General features: G+C 42.4%; 1 protein-coding gene and 1 pseudogene across 6 annotated transcripts in view; one reads left to right on the top strand and one right to left on the bottom strand.

The window, feature by feature from the left end:
• Nucleotides 1-2935: 2935 nt before the first annotated feature.
• On the top strand, nucleotides 2936-3401 carry LOC103248827 (small ribosomal subunit protein eS24-like; annotated as a pseudogene).
• Nucleotides 3402-9593: 6192 nt separating this feature from the next.
• Nucleotides 9594-23356, bottom strand: part of PRDM10 (PR/SET domain 10) — a 99488-nt gene continuing 85725 nt past the window's right edge. For 2 of the 6 annotated variants that reach the window (XM_038004992.2, XM_073022274.1), the window contains exons 18-21: nucleotides 22116-22256; nucleotides 20580-20754; nucleotides 15792-15895; nucleotides 9594-12690 (exon numbers count right to left, since the gene is read on the bottom strand). In XM_038004992.2, the coding sequence (XP_037860920.1) occupies nucleotides 12487-12690; nucleotides 15792-15895; nucleotides 20580-20754; nucleotides 22116-22256 (624 nt within the window). In that variant the 3' untranslated portion in view covers nucleotides 9594-12486. Of the gene's footprint in view, nucleotides 12691-13968; nucleotides 14325-15791; nucleotides 15896-20579; nucleotides 20755-22115; nucleotides 22257-23356 lie in introns of those variants that run through there. The other 4 variants (XM_073022281.1, XM_038004997.2, XM_038004994.2 and 1 more) reach the window with 3 other exon arrangements.

Consider the following 23356-nt stretch of genomic DNA (forward strand, 5'->3'; position numbering starts at 1 on the left):
CTAGCACTTGGTATTGTCAGTATTCTGAATTTTGCCCATTCCAATAGCTCCATAGTGGTGTCTCGTAATCTTTTTTGTTTTTAATTTTTATTTTTTGTAGAGACGGGATTTCGCCATGTTGCCCAGGCTGGTCCCTAACTCCTGGGCTCAAGCAATCCACCCACCCCACCCTCCCAAAGTGCTGGGATTACAGGCATGAGCCACTGCATCTGGCCTCATGTTGTTTTAATTTGCATTTCCCTGATGTAGAGCCTCTTTCACATACTTCTTTACCATCTTTATATATTTTTTACTGAGGTGTCTCTTAAGGACTTCGGCCCATTTTTTAGTTTTCTTATTGTTGAGTTTTCATTGTTCTTTGTATATTTTAGATAACAGTCCTTTATCAGGTGTGTGTTTTACAAATATTTTCTCCCAGTCTGTGGCTTATCTTTCCATTCTCCAGTCTCTCTCTCTCTCAGGGCAGAAATTTTAAATTTTAACGAATTCCAGGCTACCAATTATTTCTTCGTGCCTTTGGTGTTATATCTAAAAAGTCATCACAAGACCCAAAGTCATCTAGGTTGTCTCCCATGTTATCTTCTAGTTTTATAGTTTTGCATTTTACATTTAGGCCTATGATCCATTTTGAGTTACTTTTTGTGAAGAGTGTAAGGTCCATGTCTAGATTCATTTTTTTTTTTTTTGCATGTGGATCCCCAGTGTTTTTTTTTTTTTTTTTTTTTTTTTGAGACAGGGTCTTACTCTGTCACCAGGGCTGCAGTGCAGTGGTGTGATCTCAGCTCAGCTCACTGCACCCTCTGCCTCCCAGGCTGAAGCAATCCTCCTGTCTCTACCTTCCAGGTAGCTGGGACTATAGGCATGTGCCACCATGCACAGCTAATTTTGAGGGTTTTTTTGTTTGTTTTGTAGAGATGGGCTTTTGCCACGTTGCCCTAGCTGATTGCAAACTCCTGGACACAAGTAATCTATCCACCTTGACCTCCCAAAGTGCTGGGATCACAGGCATGAGCCACTACGCCTGGCCTCCAGCACCATTTCTTTTTTTTTTTTTTTTTTTTTTTGAGACGGAGTCTTGCTCTGTAGCCCGGACTGGAGTGCAGTGACCAGATCTCGGCTCACTGCAAGCTCTGCCTCCTGGGTTTACACCATTCTCCTGCCTCAGCCTCCGGAGTAGCTGGGACTACAGGCGCCCGCCACCTCGCCCGGCTAGTTTTTTTTTTTTGTATTTTTAGTAGAGACGGGGTTTCACTGTGTTAGCCAGGATGGTCTCGATCTCCTGACCTCCTGATCCGCCCGTCTCGGCCTCCCAAAGTGCTGGGATTACAGGCTTGAGCCACCGCGCCCGGCCATAGTCTAGTGCTCCATTTCTTCTTCTTGAAAAGACTATCGTTTCTACATTGCCTTACCTCCTTTGTCAAAAATCACTTGACTCTATTCATCTGGGTCCACTACTGGGCTCTCTATACTCTTGCATTGTTCTACTTGTCTTTCACCAGTACCACATTGTTTTGATTACTGTAGCTTTATATTAAGTCTTGAAGTCCGGCACTGCAGTCTTCCAACTTTGTTGTTCTCCTTTAACAATGTGTTGGCTATTTAGGGTCTTTTGCCTCTCCATATAAACTCTAAAGTCAGTCTGTTGATATCCACTAAGTAACTTGCCGGGATTTTGATTGGGATTACATTGAATCTGTAGATTACATTGGGAAAACCTGACATTTGGACAATATTAAGTCCTCTTATCCATGAATACTTTCATTTATTTAGTTCTTCATTGATTTCTTTCATCAGATTTGTAGTTTTCACCATATATATATTGTGCATATTTTGTTAGATGTATACCTAAGTATTTCATTTTTGGGTGTGCTAATGTGAATGGTATCATGTCTTTCCTTTCAATTTCCACTTGTCCATTGCTGGTATATAGGAATGTGATTGACTTTTTAAAATTAACTTTATACCCTGCAACCTTGCTATAATTGCTTATTAGTTCCAGGATTTTTTTTTTTTATTCTTGGCCGGGTGTGGTGGCTCACACCTACAATCCCAGCATGTTGGGAGGCCAAGGCGGGTGGATCACTGGAGGTTAGGAGTTCAAGACCAGCTTGGCTAACATGGTGAAACCCTGTCTTTACTAAAAATACAAAAATTAGCCAGGCATGGTGGCGGGTGCCTGTAATCCCAGTTACTTGGGAGGCTGAGGCAGGAGAATTACTGGAATCCAGGAGGCAGAGCTTTCTGTGAGCCAAGATCACACTATTGCATTCCAGCCTGGGCAACAGAACAAGACTCTGTCTCAAAACATTAAATTAACCTTACACCCTGCAACCTTGCTATAATTGCTTATTAGTTCAGTTTTTTTTTAAATCTTTTGGATTTTTGTCACCTGTGAACAGAGACAGTTTTATTTTTTCTTGCCAATCTGTATGCCTTTTTTTTTTTTTTTTTTCCCTGTCTCATTGCATTAGCTAGGACTACCGGTACAATGGTAAAAAGCAGTGGTGAGAAGGAACATCTTTATCTGGTTCCTGATATTAGCAGGAAAGTTTTGAAAGCTTTGAATTTCTCACCATTAAGTATGATGTTTGTTGTAGGGTTTTTGTGGATCTTCTTTATCAAGTAGAAAAAGTGCCCTTCTATTACTAGTTTGAGAGTTTTTATCATAGGTGGGTTTCAGAGTTTTGTCAAATGTTTTTCTGTGTCCATTGATATGATCATGTGATATTTCTTCTTAGCCTGTCGATATAATGTTTTACATTAAATTGTTTTCAAATGTTGAACCAGCCTTGCATACCTGGGATAAATCCCACATGGTTGTGGTGTATAATTGTTTTTATACATTGTTGAGGGCTTTGGCATCAATGTTCTCGAGCTATATAGGTCTGTACTTTTTCTTGTAATGTCTTTGTCTGATTTTAGTATTAGGGTGATGCTGCCCTCACAGAATGAGTTAAGATCCTCTTTTCCTCCCTGGCTGTCTGAGGATAGACCGCCATCATGAACGATACAGTAACTGCTCAAACTAGAACGTTCATGACCAACCGACTACTTCAGAGGAAACAAATGCTCATTGATGTCCTTCACCCCAGGAAGGCAATAGGCCTAAGACAGAAATTCGGGAGAAACTAGCCAAAATGTGCAAGACCACACCAGATGTCATCTCTGTATTTGGATTCGGAACTCATTTTGGTGGTGGTAAGACAACTGGCTTTGGCATGCTTTATGATTCCTTGGATTATGCAAAGAAAAATAAACTCAAACATAGACTTGCAAGACATGGCCTGTGTGAGAAGGAAAAGACCTCGAGAAAGCAATGAAAGGAACACAAGAAAAGAGTGAAGGAAGTTAGGGGAATTGCAAAGGCTAATGTTGGTGCTGGCAAAAAGCCAAAGGAGTAAAGGTGATGCAGTGATGCCACCTGCAGCCTTGGGGATTTTTCACAAGATGAATAAACTAAAAACTTTTTAAAAAGATGTATTCTCTCTGCTTCTATCTTATGAAAAAGATTGGAGATAATTGGTATAATTTCTTCATAAGTGTTTGGTAGAATTCACCAGTGAACACGTCTGGCCTGGTACTTTGTGTTTTGAAAGGTTAATTATTGATTCAACTTATTTCATATATATATGAAATATATATGTATATATGTGTATGTATATATGTATATATATGTGTATACGTGTATATGTATATACGTGTGTATATATGTACATATGTATATGTGTGTGTATATATGTATATATGTGAAATATATATGCCTGTTCAATTGTTTATTTCTCTTCTATGAGTTTTGGCAGACTATATCTTTTAAGAAATTCGTCTATTTCATCTAGGTTGTCAAATTTGCACGCATACAGTTCGAATAGTATTCCTTTATTAGCCTTTGCATGTCCATGGGATCTGTAGTGAAGTCCCCTAATATATATATTTTTTCTTTTTTGAGACGAAGTCTCACTCTGTGCCCCAGGCTGGAGTGCAGTGGCAAAATCTCAGCTGACTACAACCTCTGCCTCTCGGGTTCAAGTGATTCTCCTGCCTCACCCTCCCGAGTAGCTGGGATTACAGGAACCTGCCACCACCTCCGGCTAAGTTTTGCATTTTCAGTAGAGACGGGGTTTCACTACGTTGGCTAGTCTGGTCTCAAACTCCTGACCTCAGGTGATCCACCTGCCTCAGCCTCCCAAAGTGCTAGGATTACAGGGGTGAGCCACCGTGCCCGGCCTATATATTTCTGATATTAGTAATTTCAGTCTTTTTTCTTAGCATAGCTGGATACATCAATTTTATTGCTCTTCTCAAAGAAGCAGATTTTTGTTTCATTTATTTTCCTTATTGATTTCTTGTTTTCAATTTGATTTCTGCTCTAATTTTTATTTATTTTCTTATATTTATTTTGGATTTCTTTTTTTTCTAGTTTCCTAAGGTGGAACTTCAGATGATTGATTTTAGATCATTCCCTCCCTCCCTCCCTCCCTCCCTCCCTTCCTTCCTTCCTTCCTTCCTTCCTTCCTTCCTTCCATCCATCCATCCATCCATCCATGGAGTCTCGCTCTGTCACCCAGGCTGGAGCGCAGTGGCGCGATCTCGGCTCACTGCAAGCTCCGCCTCCCAGGTTCACGCCATTCTCCTGCCTCAGCCTCCCGAGTAGCTGGGACTACAGGCGCCCGCCACCACGCCCGGGTAATTTTTTGTATTTTTAGTAGAGACGGGTTTTCACCGTGTTGGCCAGGATGGTCTCGATCGCCTGACCTCATGATCGGCCCACCTCGGCCTCCCAAAGTCCTGGGATTACAGGCGTGAGCCACCGCACCCGGCCTAGATCATTATTTTCTACCATATGCGTTCAATAATAAAATTTCCCTCTCAGTACAACATCAAAAACATTTTTATGTTTTATTCTTATTTAGTTTAAAACAAAAATTCTGGAGGCAAACTCTCACTCTGTCACCCAGCCTGGAGCACAGTGGCACAATCACAGCTCACCGCAACCTTGACCTCCCAGGCTCACGCAGTCTTCCCACCCCAGCCTCCCAAGTAGCTGGGACCACTGTGCTCAGCTAATTTTTAAACATTATTTTTTGTAGAAATGGGGTCTCACTATGTTGCCCATGCTGGTCTCAAATGATCCTCTTGCCTCAGCCCCCCAGAGTGCTGGGATAAGAAGTATGAGCCACTGTGCCTGGCCCACAATATTTTTTAATGTGAGATGTCTTTTTTTGGTTCATGTGTTACAAAGAAGTGTGTTTAATCAGCAAGTCTTTTGAAAATTTACAGCTGTCTTTTTTATTTCTAGTTTAATACCATTGTGGTATAAGAGCAGACATTGTATGATATGTGTTCTTTTAAGTTTGTTAAGTGTATTGTATGCCCCAGAATGTGTCCTATGCTGGTTAGTGTTCCATATGCTTGATAACAATATGCACTCCATTATTAGAAGCAGTCTATAGATCTTACTTCCCATTGATCTTTGTGTTGAGCGTAACTATGTCCTTACTGATTTTCTGCCTGCTCGATCTGTACATTTCTGAGAGATGATTCCACCATTATAGTTGGAGACCAATGACCCTCTGTTTCTCCTTGTACTTCTGTTTTTGCTTTACATGTTTTGATGCTCTGTTGCTAAGCACTTACCCATTAAGGGTTCTTATGTTCTCTTGGAGAACTGACCCCTTTATCATTATATAATGCCTCCACTTTATCCCTGATAACTTTGTCTGAAGTCTGCTTTCTGAAATTAATATAGCTACTCCCACTTTCTTTGATTAGTGTTAGCATGGTGTATCTTTCTCCATCCATTTGTTTTAAACCTACATGTCATTATATTTAAAGTGGTTTTCTCATAGACAAAGCATAGTCGGGTCTTGTTTCTTGATCCAGCCTGATAATCTCTTTTAACCGGTGTGTTTGAACACTGATGTTCAAAGTGATTATTGATATATTTGGGTTAACATTGACTATATTTGGATTAATACTGACTATATTTGTTCCTGTTTTCTATGTGTTCCCTTGTTCTTTGCTCCTATATTGTCTTCCACTCCTTTTCTGCCTCTTGTTTTTGAGATAGGGTCTCACTCTGCCACCCAGGCTGGAATGCAGTGGCACAATATCGCTCACTGCAGCCTCAAACTCTGGGACTCAAGTGATCTTCTTGCCTCACCCTCCTAAGTAGCTAGGATTATAGGCGCATGTCACCACGCCCTGCTAATATATATTTTTATTTTCTTTAAAGACAGTCTCACTATGTTGCCTGAGCTGGTCTTGAAGTCCTGGCTTTAAATGATCCTCCCACCTCAACCTTCCAAAGTGCTAGGATTACAGGTGTGAGGCACCACACCCGGACTCTTTTGTGGTTCTAACTGAACATTTTATATGATTCTATTTTCCTAACTTTCTTAGAATATCAGCAATACTTTTTTTGTTTTGTTTTGTTTTTGTTTTTAAGTGGTTGCTCTAGAGTTTGCAATTAATTCAAGTACATTTTCACATAACACTATCCCACTTCATTGATGGTGTGCATATCTTTTTTTTTTCTCTTTCTTTGAGATGGAGTTTTGCTCTTGTTGCGCAGGCTGCAGTGCAATGGCGCAATCTCGGCTCACCACAACCTCCACCTCCCGGGTTCAAGAGATTCTCCTGCCTCAGCCTCCTGAATAGCTGGGGTTACAGGCATGCACCACCATGCCCAGCTGATTTTGTATTTTTATAGAGACGGGTTTCTCCATGTTGGTCAGGCTGGTCTCAAACTCCTGACCTCAGGTGATCTGCCTGCCTTGGCCTCCCAAAGTGCTGGAATTACAGGTGTGAACCACCGCACCCGGCCATAGTGTGCATATCTTATAACGAAATAATCCTAATTCCTCCCTCCCACCCCCCCATCCCTTATGTCATTGCCATCATTCATTTCACTTACATATGAACATATATACAGATATATTAGTATACATCACTGCTATTATTTTGAACAAACTGTCATGTGTTAGATCAATGAACAGGCCAGGCACAACGGCTCATGCCTGTAATCCCAGCACTTTGAGAGGCTGAAATGGGTGGATCGCTTGAGCCCAGGAATTCGAGACCAGCCTGTGCAATATGGCAAAACCCCATTTCTACTAAAATAAATACAAAAAATTAGCCAGGTGTGGTGGCACGTGCCTGTCCCAGCTACTCAGGAGACTCAGGTGGGAGAATTGCTTGAGCCAGGGAGATCAAGGCTGCTGTGGGCTGTGATTGCACCACTGCACTCCAGCCTGGGCGACAGAGTGAAAGCCTGTCTCAAAAAAGTAAAAAGAAAAATAAACCAATGAAGAATGAGAAAAAGCAAGATTTTTCTTTTACCTTTAGTTATTAAAGGTAATAATGATGCTCTTTCTTTAAGTAGATCTGAGGTTTTGACTTTTATCATTTTTCTTCTCTCTGAAAAACTTCTCTTAACATTCTCTCCAAGGCAGGTCTACTGGCAACAAATCCCCTTTACTTTTGGAGCATAATTTCATGGGGTACAGCATTCTAGGTTAGTCTGCTTTTTTCTCTCAATACCTTAAACATTTCATTCCACTCTCTCCTTGTGTGCACAGTTTCAGAAGAAAAGTTATTTTTTGTTCATTTGTGTTTTGGTTTTGAAGGATTTTTTGCATTTACCCTGTATGTTCTCTGAGCTTCCTGGATCTGTGGTTTCATGTTCCATATTGATTTGGGGAATTATCAATCATTATTGCTGCAAATATTTCTTCTGTTCCTTTCTCTGTCTTCTTCTAGTATTCCCATGAGGCATAGTTATACCTTTTTTACATCATCTCAGTTTTTGGATATTGTCTTTCAGTTATAGAGGTTTCTATTGAGATATCCTCAAGCTCAGCAATTCTTTCTTAGGATTTTTTTTTTTTTTTTTTTTTTTTGAGGTGGAGTCTTGCTCTGTCACCAGGCTGGAGTGCAGAGGTGCAATCTCGGCTCACTGCAACCTCCACCTCCCAGGTTGAAGCGATTCTTCCACTTCAGCCTCCCAACTAGCTGGGATTACAGGGGCCCACCACCATGCCTGGCTAATTTTTGTACTTTTAGTAGAAGCAGGGTTTCATGTTGGCCAGGCTGGTCTTGAACGCCTGACCTCAAATGATCCACCCACTTCAGCCTCCCAAAATGCTGGGTTTACAGGTGTGAGCTTGCATGCCCAGCCTATTCTTCATTTTTTATCTCTAGCATTTTAGCTCATTCTTAGGATTTCCATATCTCCTTACATTGTTTGTTTGTTATTGCTTGTTGTCTACTTTCTCTAGTAGAGCCCTTTTCATATTGATCACAGTTGTTTTAAATTCCCAGTCTGCGAATTCCAACATCTGGGCCATATCTAAATCTGGGTCTGATGTTTGCTCTCTTTCTTCAAACTTGTGTCTTTTGCCTCTTAGTATGCCTTGTAATGTTTTTCTTGATAGCTGGTTATGATGTGCCAGATAGAGAGAATTTCTGTAAGCAGGCCTTGAGCAATGTGGTGGTAAGGTGTTGGGGTGGGGGAAGCATTCTGTATTCCTAAATGAGGCCTCAGTCTTCTGGTGACCCTGTGCCTCTGGACTGTGTCCTTCATGAGTGCTATGCGGTTATCCCCTCTTAGATGAGGGACGATGGCTAGAATGAGCTGGGTTTGGGTATTTCCCTTCCTCCAGGTGACTGAGGTCCTGCTATAACTTCAGCAGGTTAGGTGCTTGTTACAATAGAAAGATCAGAAAGCTCTGGAGTATTTCTTTTTTTTTTTTTGAGACAGAGTCTTGCTCTATGGCCCAGGATGGAGTGCAATGGCGCGATCTCGGCTCACTGCAAGCTCCACCTCCCGGGTTCACACCATTCTCCTGCCTCAGCCTCCCAAGTAGCTGGGACTACAGGCGCCGGCCACCAGGCCCGGCTAAATTTTTTTTTTTTTTTTTTTTTTTTTTTTAGTAGAGACGGGGTTTCACCATGTTAGCTAGAATGGTCTTGATCTCCTGACCTCGTGATCCGCCCGCCTCGGCCTCCCAAAGTGCTGGGATTTACAGGCGTGAGCCACCGCGCCCGGCCTACTCTGGAGTATTTCAAAATGGTTCCTTCTCCCCTTCCTCTGCTGGAAACATGTGGGGATTTTTCTCCGAATTTCACTGTGAGGACCTAGTCAAGCTCCTGGGGATAAAACTCATAAAAGTGTGGGTCTCCCTTGACCCCTCTCCAGTGACTGAGTTCCCTGGAGTTTTTAACTTCTCAGATCTCTCCACGCTAAGCCTGCAGCAATTCGTCAAATAGAGTTCACATTTTCCTAACCTGGCACTGGTTCTCACAGAGGTTACTACTCATGGATCTTTTTCTCACGGGTTTCTGTTCTATAAGCTACGATTCTCTGTATTTGCCTGTTTGTCTTTCCAGTTTTGGGGACAGCAGTTTGTCCTGTGAGCTCAACTTTCTGACGGATCTAAGGAGAGATGCTGATCTTTCCATTTGCTCAGCTTCTTTCTTACTGCTAGGATGGAGAAACAACTTCCATGCTTCCTGCATGCCACGCTGGAAACCAGAAGTTGCAATTCTTAAAAGAAAAACAAATAGCTCTTGTAGCTTCACGCATACAAACAGGCTTATTAAAAAATATATTTATTAATTTTTACACCTGCTGCATAGCACAAGACTATTAACACTATAACTCACTGAATGTACAATAAATGTTCACATTTAAATAACAGGATAGGGTCAACATTTTCAACCAGTGGGTCAGCTTCAGCATCTCATGAAGTGCTTTTTAGACCTAGATATCTTAAGAGTTTTTTGAAAGGATACTTCCGAGTCAGAAAACAAGAAGATCAAAACAACAGGTTTTTCCAGAAAAACAGGAATTTTACATGATGAAATGTCTATTTCTGTCGGTACAAATCAACAATAAAAACAAAATCTACATCCAACCTACTCCAAAATACTCACACTGCACTGAATGAAGTCTACAGTGTCAATGTGTCTTGAGAGAGGCCACAATATCCACACTGGCTACATACATGTTTTCCAAATTTAGTTTTCTGATGGCTCATCATTTGCTATCTCTTGAAATCCAGGTCCTTTTAAAAATCTATGACCTTGGAATGAATGTGCAGAATACCTGATCTGAAAGCCACATGACTTGGCTCGACTGCCATCCGCATCTCTGGCTGATAATATACAAATTAGTTTGAGAGTCTTTATTTCACATAAGGACCAAAGAAGAAGAAGAAAACTTAGAAGGGATAGCAACAAAGAGGTCCTTCCACCATGTTTTCCTCTGTGTATTTTAAAACTTAAAATAACTGCCATAAATGAACATTCCATTCAGTGATTCTTTTCAGTTTTCCAATAAGTTATTCCTGAGGGGAGGGAAGATACCTTATGGTTCAAATTAAAAAGAACGTAACAGGGCCAGATTTCAGTTATAAAAGCTAAAACTGGACCTTTGGAAAATTCTACTATTCTTCCCCTAGAAAGGCTTTCTGGACAGGACACTAGGATATTTGTAATCATTATACTGTGGGACTTAGGGAACCCGAGTCTGTATTTTGTAATGCAGGGTCAATATTTTCTGTTGAATATCTTTCTCCCAAAGACAGAGAGACCATTTTCAGTTTCCGTGTATTTACGAAGTAACTTTCTCAAGTTCTCTTCGTACTCAAACATTGAGGAATAGCTATACGAACGCGGTCTCAGAAATAAAGTACAAAATCTACCCATCAGTAAAGTTCTTTTAACAGAATTGTTCACTTTTCAGAAACTGTCTTTATCATGAAGAAGCTACTCTACTTAATTTATAGAACCAGTTTTTACCCAGAAATGTAAATTAATTAACTTCATTTGAAATGAAGTAAGGTCTTTCTCTTCTGGAGTAATAAATTCTACTATGCAATAATTATTCTAAAAACGTGTTAGCATGTCACAAAAAGTTGATAAAATGTATACTGATTTTTTAATGCCCAATTAATAGTATATTCATAAAGACTGGATTTCTTCCAGATCCCTTATAACTACTTTATTATAAGTTTTCCTCATATTTTAATTTTTTCCCTAAGTGTGAAGTTGATCATCTTATTAAAAGGTCCAGATGAGTTACAATATGTTTAAAGTTAAAAGTGTTAAGAAATAAGAAATGCCAGCTTTCCATCCAATTTTAAAGAATGTTCATTTTAAGACAGCATTAAAAGTACTAAAATACACTGAACACTGTCAGCAAGAGTTAAATGTACACTTGGTCAAGGAATATATCTTTTTTTTTTTTTTTTTTTTGAGACGGGGTCTTGCTCTGTCGCCCAGGCTAGAGTGCAGTGGCCGGATCTCAGCTCACTGCAAGCTCCGCCTCCCGGGTTTTCGCCATTCTCCTGCCTCAGCCTCCCAAGTAGCTGGGACTACAGGCGCCCGCCACCTCGCCCGGCTATTTTTTTTTTTGTATTTTTTAGTAGAGACGGGGTTTCACTGTGTTAGCCAGGATGGTCTCGATCTCCTGACCTCGTGATCCGCCCGTCTCGGCCTCCCAAAGTGCTGGGATTACAGGCTTGAGCCACCGCGCCCGGCCAAGGAATATATCTTTTACCAATGAATGATAAATGGATCCTGCAAGGCAGAACAAAATTTCAATTCTCTCTCTTCTCTCTCTCTCTCTCTCTCTCTCTATCTAGTTTTGGTAATTTTTCTTGATACCAATAGCTCCTTCTTACCACCACCACAACCAGAGAATGGGAGGCAAAGTTTTAATGCAGGGGTTTAGATTTTGCTGCCATCAAGCAGACTTTTCTCTTTCAGGGAGTCCACCTTCGTGAAATAATGAAGAACTATCAGAACATGAGCTTCTGACCTAATCCACTGAGGACCAGCATCTGTGGAAAGCACTACCAACAGCCTAACAACAGTTTTCTAAAATAGGGAAGTTAAAAAAAAAATCAGCAAGAAAAATTTAGATGACAGTTTTTGCCTCAGAACGTCACTGTCAAAACTTTTGTTTCATCATTTCATTTTCTTATTCAACAAGCTCCCTTTGTTAAATTACTGAAAACTAAAACAAGACAAAGCAGTTCAGACCTAATACACACCCACAAAGTGCCTCTTCTCCTTCGGTGCCACGGCTTGGAATAAGAAGTCCAGTAACTATGGACTTGGCACATCCTGTCTCCACCTTTGCTATGAACACAATACGCCACTTAATATTTCCACAAAGGAAAAGTAAGGCTTGTCAGTGTGTTAAAAGACCAACTCAAGAGCAGGGCAAATTCTCTCCATCTCGAAATCTACTTTCCCCTGAAAGATCTCCGTTCCATGGCAAAAAACGAAGGGTTTGAAGCGTCAATTTGATAAAGATGACCTTGGCAAAATAAACCCCAGTGGATGGATGAGAGACAAAACTGTCGTTTTCAGACTCTTGAGTGAATAATAAATCTTACAAAAGAGCTCTAAGTGTCAGAGCTCTCAGACTTATGAGAACAGACATGAGGTGGGTGCTGGATTCGAGCTCCAGGGCGGAAGTCATGGTTTGGTGATGTGCACTTCGCTGCTTCCGTTCCCATTGGTGGTGGTAGTGATGATGTACTGTGTGGTCTGCTGTTGGCTGGTGGTCTGGGGATCCAAGGAGTCACTGTGTGCAGGTGGCTGGACCTGGACTCCACCAGAGAGGGCGGAAGTTTGCTTTTCCTCCAATTCTGGTTGACTTTCTGATAACACATAATGACCCTTAAGGAAGAAGAAAAGGATGTTTAAAAACCTGGGGCCTTAAAGGGAGGATGAAGCTACTAGGGAAGGAGAGAGATGCGAAGAAATGTCACAAGGGACCCAAAATAGGCATCTATGAGAGATACTTTACCTAGGTCCTTTAGAGAGGGTGGATCAGTCACAATAATTGACTACAAAGGTAAGCTCCTTAAAGGAGCACCTTAGCAGTTTCACCAAATGCTAGAGTGAACAACTTCAGGTACAGTAATTTGCATCATGGTGGTAACATTCGACGTGGCAAAGAAAACGTACTGTTGCAATGCTCCTAAGAATTTACACATTCAGAAAAGACAGTTGACTGTCCATTCGATCTTAAGATTAATACAGAATGGATCCAAGAAGAGATATTTAAAGTCTCCTTGAAGAGGCAGAATGACCCTGAAGACAGGTAGTCAAGATCAATGTTCTCAGAGTTCAGAATTTCAAAAGACCAGCAAAATTTTAAAAAATAATAAATGGAGGCCAGGCATGGTGGCTCACGCCTGTAATCCCAGCACTTTGGGAGGCCAAGGTGGGCAGATCACCTGAGGTCAGGAGTTCGAGACCAGCCTGACCAATATAAAGAAACCCCATCTCTACTAAAAATACAAAAAAAAAATTAGCTGGGCATGGTGGTGCATGCCTGTAATCCCAGCTACTTGGGAGGCTGAGACAGGAGAATTGCTTGAACCTGGGAGGCAGAGGTTGCAGTGAGCCGAGATCGTGCCATTGCACTCTAGCCTGGGCAACAAGAGCAAACCTCTGTCTCAGAATAATAATAATAATAATAATAATAATAATAATAATAATAAATGGTTCCCAAATTGTATTTTGTCAAGTAAGGTCATTTAAAACACGCTACCATCAAATAGAGATTTTAACACTCAAGAGCACAGGAACGACAGGATCTCAGAATGAAATCCCTTACACTGAATAAATGTAGCTTTATGAAAACTTACACATTGTCTTTGTTTTCTTATTTTTCCCCTCATCATGAAAACGTCTTCAGAGACCTGTAGCTGGCTATTTTGTTACATTAACATTTTTAAAGAAATGTGTCTGTCAGTCAGAAGGAGGGTTGGTCAGCTACAGAACAGAGGAAAAGAGACATCACAGAGAGACTCTCAGGCACTAGCCTGTCTGCACTGCCCAGAAAAGAGCCATCGCCAAATACCCACTTGATTCCACTAGGGCCAGATGTTCTGAGTTCACCCCCACCAGGCAACGTTCTGATCATGACCATTTTTTCCATGTGGGGAGGGGGCTGTTTCTCAACCTAGGGTCCATTGACTCCTAGAGGGGTCCATAGGTCACCTGCAAAAAATGCATGAACCCCCAAAACTGTACATTAAATGAGTGTGCATGTACACTGTGGCGGGGGAGAGAAACAAGCTTGGCTGAAACTATTCTCAAATGAGTTCCCGGCCAGAAAAAGATCAGAGTCAATGGGTCGTACAGGGAACAAAAACTGTCCTGATCATGCCAGCGTGATGATCCCATTCACATTCGTTACTGCTTTCCCTGACAATGAATAGTGTTACTCTGGATTTGCATCTCTCTCCTAAGTCTAGTTAAAGTGACTGTGTGTGCTGAGAAACAGGCGAGCTCTCCGTATACTAAAAAAAAAAAAGAAAGAAAAAAATATCAGGGTTTGAGACCACAAGACTAGCTAGCTACCCTCTGAAACCTCTTAAGAAAATCTTCCCTTGGTAATATCTCAATATTGCTAGCCATTGAAGAGCATTTTTCTTTTTTTTTCTTCTAGCTTTATTAAGATATAATTAAACAAAACAGACTGATTAACATATCCATCAACTCATGCACTTACCATTTTATTTTGTGGCAAAAAACATTATCTATACTAACAGTTTTCAAGTATACGATACATTATGAACACAGCCAGCATGCTGTACACAAGATCTCCAGAACTTATCCACCCAGGAGTATTTTTCTTTTTTTTCTTTTCTGAGACAGAGTCTCACTCTGTTGCCCAGGCTGGAGTGCAGTGGCATGATCTCGGCTCACTGCAACTTCTGCCTCCCAGGTTCAAGCAATTCTCATGCTTCAGCCTCCCAAGTAGCTAGGATTATAGGGATGCACCCCCACACCCACCTAATTTTTGTATTTTTAGTAGAGGCAGGGTTTTACCATGTTGGCCAAGTTGGTCTTGAACTCCTGACCTCAAGTGATCTGCCTGCCTTGGCCTCCCAAAGTGTTGGGATTATAGGCATGAGCCACTGAGCCCAGCCAAGAGTATTTTTCTAAATTCACATGTATGTAGTCTGTCTTCTAATAACTTAAGAGGCAGGCCAGAACAAACCAGTGAAGATAAAAACAGAAGAAGGAGACACAATCAACATTGTACCTGCCCAACTTAGATAATTTAAGGCAATGTTTTTCACCTTCAGGTGGGTGAAATGTTTAATACAGCTCCATAATTGATTCATTATATTATTCTCTCCCAACCCAGTTGAGGGCCAGTTGTCTTGAGGACTTAATCTTTCCAAGAAGCATATAAAAACGCTCATAAGGGCCGGGCACGGTGGCTCACGCCTATAATCCCAGCACTTGGGGAGGCCAAGGTGGGCGGATCATGAGGTCAGGAGATTGAGATCATCCTGGCCAACATGGTGAAACCCTATCTCTACTAAAAATACAAAAATTAGCTGGGTGTGGTGGCGCATGCTTGTAATCCCAGCCACCCTGGAGGCTGAGGCAGGAGAATCACTTGAACCCAGAAGGTGGAGGTTGCAGGTGAGCCAAGACTGCACCACTGCACTCCAGCCTGGTGACACAGCGAGACTCTGTCTCAAAAAAAAAAAAAAAAAAAAAAAAAAAGGGCTCATAGCGATGGAGCTAGGACCATTACAGTTATTAATTTAACAGATATTTATTGAGCATTTGCTATATCCTAGTCTCCTGGATAGGGCACTGAGGATAAAGACCCAAGACCCAGCTTTCAAAGAATTCATCAACTCTTGTGAGAAAACAGAGTAAGCCAATCATTAAAAGATAAGTGGTGATAAGAGTTATACAGCACCACAGGTTGGAAAGGAAAAACCCGACCGAGTAGCGCAGCTTACCGGAGTAACCGCCTTCACCTGGCCAGTAGTAACTGGAGTTGCCACACCACTGTCTGTAATCACAAACTGACCTGGGGGAAGGGTCATCATTTGAATCTCAGATGCTAAAAAACAGGAAATATTCATAGTTCAGTGGTCTCAGATTTTAACACAAATCTTAGAAACAAAAACATAACCAGTAGCCACAGTCCCCACTGATTTGCTTGCCACGAGAGTCTTACAATGATATGATTTCTCTGCTACGAATTGAGAAGAGACTGGTACGCAGTGACCCAGTGCCAGAGACAATCAGTGCATTCCCCTTCAAATGTGGCTTCTCAGTATCCACAAAGACAAATACTCAACAATTTTCAAAACCTTGAAATAAGTCACAAAGAGTTACCTTTTAAATCAATATTTTCATCTTTTATATTCAGATTTGGATTTGTGACACAAATGTATCCACACTTGGCTATCGTAATTTAATCCAACTTGAATTTTATTTTACCACCAGTGTTATGACAGCAAATTAAAAATAAAGCCGACCCTAGTATCTTGTCGATAAATAATATTTTCTACTAATAGAATGAGACTTTCTTGGGCAAATGGCTGATTCCAGACCTGGGCAGAAAGCCTGTGAGACAATTGTGGGGCACTGTGTCTTCCCAGCACACAAGATGTGACGAAAGGCTATCGGGTCATGTGGGAGGAATGCAGGAGCCAGTTAGAAGAGGCTCCTACAAGCCAGAGAGGGGATCACTTGAGCATCGGTAAGGATCACACCTGCAATGGGCTGAAACACACCAGGCGTTGAAATCCACGGGTACATAACCACACTAAGACGTGCACACACACCCCTGTCACCTTGGATAGCATAAGAAATCAATTCATTTTATGAAAACTGGTAAACAAAGGAAATGAATCAGGTATTTAAAGCATTTATCCTGCCTTTCTTGTACAAATTGTACCTGAGACAAACTTGGTAGTTAAGGTAAAATTTTTTTCTTTATAAAAGTTTTCTAGCTAATTAATGAGTAAGGTGCTAGAATCATGGCCAGGTACAGGGACTCATGCCTGTAATCCCAGCACTTTGGGAGGCCGAGGTAGGCGGATCACCTGAGGTCAGGGGTTCGAGACCAGCCTGGCCAACATGGTGAAACCCCATCCCTACTAAAAATACAAAAATTAGCCAGGCAAGGTGGCAGGTGCCTGTAGTCCCAGCTACTTGGGAGGCTGAGGCGGGAAAATCACTTGAACCTGGGAGGCAGGTTGCAGTGAACCAAGATCGCACCACTGCACTCTAGGCCTGAGTGACAAAGCAAGACTCCATCTCAAAAAAAAAAGAATATCACAACTTTGCAAGCCCTGATGAAATAATGGAGCTAAGGAATAAACACTGATGGCTGCTAACATCACAAAAAGAGAGACACCTGAACATTATGTGCTCTTGATAGAAGTACACACACCAGCTATGAAGTATCAGGAGGCAAAAAACAAACTGCACCTGAGCAAGCCTGTAGCTCGAATTGCCAGTCTACAGGAAATGAAAGGAACAGAAGAGCACATATTCACTGCATGGTGACATGGGAATCCCACCAGCAAAATCCAGAATGTGGAAAACAGCACAAATGGCCCGGTTTCCTCAACACAGAAATTATAACTTAAAAGAGGGAACACATACATTAAAAGAAACTCAAAAGTCATCATCAATTGCAATGTATGGCCCTTATTTGGAACCCAATATGAGTAAACCAACTTTTTTTGTTTGAGATGGAGTCTTGCTCTGATGCCCACGCTGGAGTGCAGTGGCGTGATCTCGGTGCACCACAACCTTCGCCTCCTGGGTTCAAGCGATTCTCCTGCCTCAGCCTCCTGAGTAACTGGGACTACAGGTGCACACTACCATGCCCGGCTAATTTTTGTATTTTTAGTACAGGCGAGGTTTCACTATGTTGGAGAGGCTGGTCTCGAACTCCTGACCTTGTGATCTGCCTGCCTCAGCCTCCCAAAGTGCTGGGATTACAGGCATAAGCCACTGAGCCTGGCTGAGCAAACAAACTATTTTTTTAAAAATTTCTGAGACAACCCTAGAAATATAAAAACCCTGACTGGGCATTTTAAATGTATTTGTAGGTATTAAAGAATTACTGTTGGCTGGGCACAGGGGCTCACACCTATCATCCTAGCACTTTGGGAGGCCAAGATGGGAAGATCACTTGAGCCCAGAAGTTTCAAAACCAGCCTGGGCAACACAGCGAGATCTCATCTCTACCGAAAAATTTAAAGGAAAAAAAATTGGCAAAGCATGGTGGTATGTGCCTGTAGTCCTAGCTACTGGGAGGCTAGGGCAGGAGAATGGCTTGAGCCGAGGAGTCGGAGGCTGCAGTGAGCTATGATCACACCACTGTACTCCAGACTGGGTGACAGACAAGACCGCCTCTCTTAAAAAATAAAGAAAGAAAAATTACTGTCATTTCTTTTTAGGTGTGATAACGTTGTATGGAGTTGTGCTTTTAAAAAATATTTTTTCAGCTGAGCATGATGGCTTATGCCTGTAATACCAGCACTTTGGGAGCCCAAGGCGGGAGGATCACTTGAGCCCCGGAGTTTGAGATCAACTTAGTCAATGTAGTGAGATCTTCGCTCTAAAAAATTTTTTTTAAATTAGACTACTCGTGGTGGCTCACATCTGTAAACCCAGCACTTGGGGAGGCCAAAGTCGGTGGATCACTTGAGTCCAGATCAAGGCTGCAGTGAGCCATGATCACGCCACTGCATTCTCCAGCCTGGAAGACAGAGCAAAACCCTATCTCAAATAGTCTTTTTCTTTTAGAGATATACCAAAATATTTATGGATGAGGTGATATGATGGATCATTATCCAGTTGGAGGATGGGAGATAATGATTGGCACATATATGAGACAAGGTTGGGTGTAAGTTGTTAACTGTGGAGGCTGGACAATGGGTACAGGATGGTTTGTTACACTCTCTCTACTTTTGTATATTTTTATATTTTTCCCTAATAAATTTCAGTCCCAGAATCTTTTCTACAGGTTAGAATGCTAGCTCATCCTATTTTTACCATGAGTATCTTCCTCATTCCACTTTTTTTTTTCTTTTTTGAGATGGAGTTTCGCTCTGTCACCCAGGCTGGAGTGCAGTGGCACGATCTTTCTGCCTCAGCCTCCTGAATAGCTGAGATTACAGCCACCTGGCTAAATTTTTTTATATTTTTAGTAGAGACGGGGTTTCACCATGTTGGCCAGGATGGTCTCAAACTCCTGACCTCAAGTGATCCACCCGCCTTGGTCTCCAAAGTGCTGGGATTGCAGGCATGAGCCACAACGCCCAGGCCACTTCACTTTCTTTCACAGAAATTATACTGAGTACAGAGGTCAGTCTATTCACCAGATTCTAGTGGTAAGAGAATCCTTCCCTGAGTGGAAACTAGACCTAGCCCTTGTTGTGACATCCAGTGTTTAAGAGTACAGATTGTGGCCGGGCGCAGTGGCTCATGCCTGTAATCCCAGCACTTTGGGAGGCTAAGGTGGGCGGATCACCTGAGATCAGGAGATTGAGACCAGCCTGGCCAACATTGTGAAACCCCGTCTCTACTAAAAATACAAAAATTAGGTGGGCTTGGTGGCCTGTGCCTGTAATCCCAGCTCCTCAGGAGGCTGAGGCAGGAGAAATGTTTGAACCCAGGAGGCGGAGCTTGCAGTGAGCCAAGATTGTGCCACTGCACTCCAGCCTGGGCGACAGAGTGAGACCCCATCTCAAAAAAAAAAAAAAAAAAAAAAGAATATTGATTGTAAAAATTAACTAGATGGTAGAGTTTGAGCCTGACTCCACAGCAAATCTATGTAACATAGCCAAGGATCAATCATGACAAAGATGGGCCCCCCAAAATAAATCAACAGCAGAAGAAAGATCAATACTGACCCTTTCCCTCCTCAGCACCTATTCCTCCTAGTTTCTACTGCCGAGGTCTGTTACATCTGCTACTCCTTCCACACCTTCCATGACAAAGGTCTCATACTTCCTGGCCTGCAACCCAAAGCTGTCTCCCCACCAAGGGGTTTCCCTCCTCCGACCTGTCAGCCAGCCTGTTACTGTTTCCATAGCACGAACCTCAGGGTTTTGGAATCAACCACTCATGTATCTCTCTCCTTTACTAGATGATGGTCAGCAGCACAGTGGGGTGGTGGAGAGTGTACACTCTGAAGCCAGACTGCCTGGGCTCCAATCCTCTGTTTACTAGCTCTTGGAAAAGTGAGTGTGTGGAAATTGCCTTGTCTGTAAAACGCAAATAACAACTGTACTTATCTCAGGTTGTTGTGAATACTGACTGTGATATATATGGTTCGGAATCATTCCTGGCCATACGGTAAGAGCTGAATGAAAGTTGGTTAACATTATGATTGTGTGGTGTTACTGATACTAATGAGAATATCATTCTTGGTATGGCCAGGGTCTAGGACAGTGATTGATACACAGGCATTCTACAAATATTGGTGGAAGGGATGACTCAACATAGCCTATATGCATCTATCTTACCATTTAATGACATAGCTATGCTTCCTCCAGCGATATACCTGGCGTTTCAAAAATGTCCTATCAGGGTAGCTCCGTGAAATCAGAAGGCTACACCTTGAGTTTTGTCATGAAACTCATGGAAGTACATGCACTAGAGAGTGTACAAAACGGTTAATAGATACTTTAAAAACCTATCATAAGCTGAATAAAGAATGACACATGGCTGGAGATCTCCCACCCCTGACCGACATGGCATCGTCCCTTCTTACTTACAATAGCCACGGAAGGAATTCCAAGCACTGGGCAGGTACGTGTGCTGCACAGAGGAACTCTGCTGCTGCTGCGGCTGCAGGGCCTGCCCCTGTGTGGAAGAACTGCCCTGGATGTGGGAGGGGCTGAGCCCCTGCTGAGCCTGCTGGGCTGAGGGACTCAATGGCTGCCCAGATACCTGGGGAGAAAGAGAAAGCAATGGTAGGGAGTTATGAACTTCTAATATAGTGAAGACTCACAAATAACTAAAGGAAGTAAATCAGACTAATATGAATTATAATGCTGAAACTATCATTGCTTTTTTTTTTTTTTTTGAGATGGAGTTTTGCTCTTATTGCCTAGGCTGGAGTGCAACGGCACGATCTCGGCTCACTGCAACCTCTGGCCCCCGAGTTCAAGCTATTCTCCTGCCTCAGCCTCCTGAGTAGCTGGGATTACAGGCATGCGCCACCACGCCCGGCTAATTTTGTATTTTTAGTAGAGACGGGGTTTCTCCATGTTGGTCAGGCTGGTCTCAAACTCCCGAACTCGGGTAATCAGCCCCCCTCGGCCTCCCAAAGTGCTAGGATTACAGGCATGAGGCACCGCGCCCAGCCTATCATTGCTATTATTAAAAGTAATATTTTAAATAAGAATAAAATCAATGAAAAGCAAGCATAACTATGAAATTCTAATTTGTTTTCAAAGGATTCTCTACCAGAGTATGCAAAAAAATTAATTTCAATCAACTGTTAGAAAGATAAATGAAAGAAAATATAATTACCTACATTATATAAGGTTAAAAATAATGGGAGGTGAAGTAACTTCCCTGTGTCACAAAACTAATCTGGAACACAAAATGAAATGGAACTCAAAGTTCATCATTTCCATTCACCAGCACTGACTAATCCCACCTGGCTGGTGAGTTCAGCACAGGTGAGTGGAGAGGCCCACTCCTGACAGCAGGATGAGGCCAGAGGTCTCCAGCCTGCCACCTGCAATCCCGCTCCAACTGCCCACCCGGCTTCCTTTCCAAACATCATTTCCTGTTAGTAATCCAAACAGAATAACCCCGTTTCAGAACTGTACCCCTCCTCCAAGACCTCAAAGACCACTTCTACAAAAATGCCCTGGACTCCCTCCTAAACCTAATCTCTCCCTCTCTGAACTCCGAGAACTTATCAATGTATCTCAATTCCAGACTCAAGCACACAAACACGGTAACATACAATATACCACAATACTCCACAAAGCCACTGTTCCAAACCATAGAAGCCACTTAGCCATTGCATTTAGAATGGAAAGCAAAGACCACCGTTGTTTCTAGGATGTCATAGCACAGGACTCTATGAGGGCAGAAACAGCTAATAGCTTAATGTGCGTCCACAATACCAATATAAAAATTGGAGGCAAAGGTAAGATTCTTTAATACAAATCCAAAAATAACAGTATCTCAGTAGCTGAGGAGACTAGGTCTGAAGGGAATGTCCTCCCTCTCATTAACTCTGAGAGTCCCTGAGGCCATGCTAACACCTCCAAATAGTCTGTGGAGCAGGGTACCTGGGCAGAGGACGGGGCCGAGGCGGTAGGCTCGCTGACCTGGATGTGCTGCACCTGGATGGCGTGCTGGGGGTAGGGCTGAGGATCATGGAGCTGGCCAACATCCACAGTGGACTGCTGTGACTGGTGAGGGGAAGTGGCCTGGAAGGAGAGAAAACAGGCCCAGAAACCAGATATATATTGATTAAGATTAAGGGAAATCCTTCCAGAGAAAAGGTTCAGTTAAAACAATATCCTGGCCAGGTGCAGTGGCTCATGCCTATAATCCCAGCACTTTGGGAGGCCAAAGCGGGTGGATCGCTTGAGCCCAGGAGTTCGAGACCAGCCTGGGCAACATGGCAAAACCCTGTCTCTACAAAAAAAAAATACAAAAATTAGTCAGGCGGTCAGGTATAGTAGCTCACCCCTGTAATCCCAGCACTTTGAGAGGCTGAGGCAGGGGGATCACTTGAGGTCAGGAGTTCAAGACAAACCTGACCAATATAGTGAAACCCTGTCTCCACTAAAAATACAAAAATTGGGTGTGGTGGTGAGCACCTATAATCCCAGCTACTCAGGAGGCTAAGGCAGGAGAATCACTTAAACCTGGGAGGCAGAGGTTGCAGTGAGCTGAAATCGTGCCACTAGACTCTAGCCTGGGCAACAGAGCAAGACTTCATCTCAAAAAAAACCAACAACAACAAAAAATTAGCCAGGCATGGTGGCATGCCTGTAATCCCAGCTACTGATAAGGCTGAGGTGGGAGGAATATCTGAGCCTGGGAGGCGGAGGCTGCAGTGAGCCATGATTGTGCCACCGCACTCCAGGCTGGGTGACAGAGTGAGACCCTGTCTCAAAAAAAAAAAAGCAAAAACAATATCCCAATATATACCAACAGAAATAGAAGAATGGAAGGGATTTCAGCTCCAATGCTGCACTCACAGATAGCCCACACCTAGACCAAGCCAGAAAACAGGATAGAAAAAGATCGTTTACAGAAATGTGCTTCTAACACATAAGCCACTAATGTTATTAGATTCTGGAAGAGAAGGAGAGAGGAAGATAGTTCCTGACAATAAGCTGAAAAAGAAGTTGTCAGGAATCAAAACTTTCAGTTACATTTAATGACCTACCCTTTATCAATTAAAAGAGATCAAAGAAGAGAATGTGCTTTTAGTTCGTCACCATTAACCTACTACCACCATGGTTCTTAACCTTTTATGTATCATAAACATCTTTGAAAAAGTAGCTAAAGTACAGGC

The sequence above is a fragment of the Chlorocebus sabaeus genome, chromosome 1 (genome assembly GCF_047675955.1).
Source record: "Chlorocebus sabaeus isolate Y175 chromosome 1, mChlSab1.0.hap1, whole genome shotgun sequence".
Taxonomy (NCBI): Eukaryota; Metazoa; Chordata; class Mammalia; order Primates; family Cercopithecidae; genus Chlorocebus; species Chlorocebus sabaeus.